This window comes from Sinocyclocheilus grahami, unplaced genomic scaffold (genome assembly GCF_001515645.1).
Source record: "Sinocyclocheilus grahami isolate Dianchi unplaced genomic scaffold, SAMN03320097.WGS_v1.1 scaffold13354.1, whole genome shotgun sequence".
Lineage (NCBI taxonomy): Eukaryota > Metazoa > Chordata > Actinopteri > Cypriniformes > Cyprinidae > Sinocyclocheilus > Sinocyclocheilus grahami.
Window position 1 is genome coordinate 790 of NW_015514863.1, and position 3,455 is coordinate 4,244.

The 3,455-nt window shown below is 38.6% G+C and overlaps 1 protein-coding gene across 2 annotated transcripts; it reads left to right on the top strand.

Moving 5' to 3' along the window:
* Positions 1–1,105: 1,105 nt before the first annotated feature.
* Positions 1,106–3,441, top strand: LOC107578989 (chromobox protein homolog 8-like). 2 transcript variants are annotated; one of them, XM_016264883.1, is made up of 5 exons: positions 1,106–1,340; positions 1,498–1,541; positions 1,933–1,998; positions 2,108–2,180; positions 2,383–3,441. In XM_016264883.1, exons 1-5 carry the CDS (start codon positions 1,203–1,205, stop codon positions 3,151–3,153), a joined length of 1,092 nt encoding a protein of 363 aa, XP_016120369.1. In that variant the 5' UTR covers positions 1,106–1,202; the 3' UTR covers positions 3,154–3,441. The 2 variants fall into 2 exon arrangements, with proteins under 2 accessions (XP_016120369.1, XP_016120370.1); XM_016264884.1 differs by having other exon boundaries at positions 2,108–2,174.
* The last annotated feature ends 14 nt before the right edge of the window (positions 3,442–3,455 follow it).

Here is a 3,455-nt window from a genome sequence, read left to right on the forward strand (position 1 = left end):
TTTTTTCTCTCGATTAATTTAAATTCATCGAATCGAAACAAATAACAAAACATGGCGGTAAATGAAAACGAGATAATTTCCTACGTTTGTTATTATCCGTTGCATCGAATGAATCGGACAAAAATCGAATTAATCGAATTTCAAATCAAATAAAAGATTAGTTGCTGTACATCAGATCGCAGATCATTTCCATGACAGATACAATTCCACATGACAGTAAAATATATTTGCATATACATTTTTATACAGAAAAAAACATTAATTTTTTTAAATATGACTTGACAGTCAAACGACTGACTTCATTAAAAAGAAAACACTAGGCTATACACAAGAAAATGCTTTTTTTGTCCGAAGCGGGGTTTTGTTTTAAAATAGGCTAATTCTCATTATTTATAATAATTTTTTGAGAAAGAAAGAAAGAAATGTCGGATATAGCCTACTGGTTTTTAAATAGCCTATTGTATAAATGATTAATGAAAATAAATTATTAATCTTAAAATCGTTTAAGACTGCTAATGAGTGCTATGATTTGCACAATACTGCAAAATTACATTCCGGTAGGCTAACCCGAATATATGGACACTTATCCTAACTAGATTTTTCTTGCATAAACAGGGAGATTCGGAAAATATCGATACGAAATAATATAGGCTATCGATATAACTGTGGATTTATGATTTATAAAGTGGATTTAAGACCAGACCCACAATCGTTATGTATTTACGTAGTTTATTCTGTTTTTATTCCGTTATTTGTATTGAATTTAAACGTTTTTTTCTGTAATTTGGGACGGCATGTCGTGGAGGGGAAGGCACAGATTTGCTGCGTTTCGAGCAGGTTTCAGGTTTTCAGTCCTATAAAATACAAATAAATAAATATATTTATAAAACGCTGTTTATCATAATATATAGCAACACCTATAAAGAATGCCGTATTTGCACGCCACGGGAAATCGCCGTTAAATTTTCGGCACTTATAAAAAAAGCCCTGACTGCAGTTACTCTAGACTAGTATATGAAATAAACACTACATATGTGTATCCAAAACAGCACTCATAAATGTCACTTCTACGTGCCCACGCGTCTAGTCAGCTGCGGTGGCCTCCTCCTCCCCGAGCCGCAGCTCCACTCACACAGTACCGCCGTCCTGCGGTGCCATGGTAACAGTTTAGAACGTGATGACGTCTCTTCGGAAAGACTATTATGGGCTATCGAGGATTATTCAGGCAGAGGGCTGAGAGGAAAAAAAATAGCTGCGAGGTAGAAGTAAACATGGAGCTCTCAGCCGTCGGGGAGCGGGTCTTCGCCGCCGAATCCATCATTAAACGGCGCATAAGGAGAGTAAGTGCTCATCCCAGCCTGCTCGTCGGGGCTTCGGCGCTGTTACAGAGGCGCCTGGTTATTTGTTTATGCCCGCTCAACTGACATGTTATACGCGATAGGTTAGCCTAGCAGCGTTAGCTTGCTAATTTGAGTCTCCCTGTGCTTTTACCCGCAGGGACGGATGGAGTATCTGGTCAAATGGAAAGGCTGGTCTCAAAAGTGAGTGGTAATGACACGCTAACGGCAGTTGTTGCAACGGAAGGAGCGGTTTCGGGCTCCCCGAGCTCGCTGAGTGTTAGCACGGCTGAAGCGGGGACTGTGTAACGGGGCTCCGGTGAACGTTAGCTGACAAGGCCAGTGATGAGAGACAGTCGAGATGCAACGTTCAAAAAGCATTATTAGCGGATTAATGCGGTTTATACTGGGGGAAAAAGAATATGTAGCCTTTTATATATGTATCAATAAATATTATACATGCACAATACAAAATCTCTTGAAATAAGTGATTAAAAAATGCACCTATTAGTAATAAATGTGTGAAAAGAAAACTGTAAAAATGATTTTGGACGTTATTATTTGCGAATAATTGAACATGCAATTATTGGTGCAGATACAGCACCTGGGAACCAGAGGAGAATATTCTGGATGAGCGTCTTTTCGCTGCTTTTGAAGAAAGGTGAACGTTTCTTCGTTATTTCTGTAATCCCAGTAGACAGATTCAATATTTTGGACGTTTTCAAATAGCTTTTCTCAGCCTTATTTTCTTCAAATTTTTTTTATTGCAGAGAGCGTGAGAGGGAGATGTATGGGCCAAAAAAGAGAGGACCTAAACCAGAAACGTTTTTAATGAAGGTGAAAGAATGATATATTATCTATGTATTTTATATTTCTTAAAACTATTTTTTTTTTTACTTGTTTGATTTTTCTTAGCGTTGTTTCTTTTTCTTGGCTTTCTTTTTAGTGCATTTCTTTTTTTTCTTATTCTCTTGCACTTCAAAGCATTGAAACCATGGTATCATGATGCTGTGCTTACATTTTTTGAATTCGATTTTTTTTATAGGCAAAAGCAAAAGGCAAAAACTGTGAGTTCAGACGGGAAATGTCTCGAGATTTACATGTGTCATTCCCGGTAGCCGAACCGGTTGTGACACCCAGAGCACGTGAGGGACTGCGGACAGTCGTGCCTACGATTTTTCCACCGAGCACCATCAACAGAGGAGAAAGTGTTCGTGTGCATCCACCGGTCTCTGAGAGAGACCCACTGATGCATGGGATGCTGGTACAACGCCCGCTGGATTTTGCCAGCTCACCAAAAAAGCGAGGACCAAAGCCAAAGTTGCGTCCAGGAGGTTCATCCACTGAAGGTGTTAAAAGAAAGGCAGATGAACCATTATCTTATCGACCTTCCAAAACTGAGAGATCAGGAGAGACCTCGAACTGTGATGTCGTCCGTTTAACCCAGAAGTTTCAAGCAGAATCCAGCCACGTTAAAAAGCAAATGGGAAGCAGGTCAAGTGATGTAAAATTCACACATGGTGGCAACATCTTAAAAGCTGGGCTTGGTGTTTTGGGACATCGACGGAAGGACAGCCCAAGTGGTGCCATAAAGCAATCCAAAATGAAACATCCTCCCAAAAGCAATCTATTTCGATCCACCGATCAAACCAGAGAGCAGTTGTCTCTGAGTTTTGTAGACGAAACCGATCAGTCCTGGTTGCCTTGTTTGAAGAATATGGAGAAAATTGTTGTTACTGATGTAACAAGTAACTCTTTGACTGTAACCATAAAAGAGAGTTCAACGGACAAAGGTTTCTTCAAAGAAAACAGATGATGTGATTTTAGTTTCTGTATGTATGCGTGTATGAAATGTTGTAATCAAATGAGAAATTTCTATATCATTTCTAGTCTATAAATGTAAAGTCTTGCAATCATGTTCATAATGCAAAAAAAAAATTATATAGTTTATGTTTAGCCTACATTTCCATTCGCATTTTCTATGAAAATGAAGTTTATTTTTCTATTTCCCAGATTTTATGTAACGTATACCAGTTGGTTCCTCCTTTTTGGTGGCCTTCTTCAGCTTTATTATGAATGTAGGTATAGGTGCTGTTAACACATATTACACTCTAAAAA

Coding starts and splice junctions, on each gene's coding strand:
- LOC107578989 (XM_016264883.1), top strand. CDS start 1,203: ATGGGCTATCGAGGATTATTCAGGCAGAGGGCTGAGAGGAAAAAAAAT. Junction 1,542..1,932: donor TGGAAAGGCTGGTCTCAAAA/GTGAGTGGTAAT, acceptor TTATTGGTGCAG/ATACAGCACCTGGGAACCAG. Junction 1,999..2,107: donor TTCGCTGCTTTTGAAGAAAG/GTGAACGTTTCT, acceptor TTTTTATTGCAG/AGAGCGTGAGAGGGAGATGT.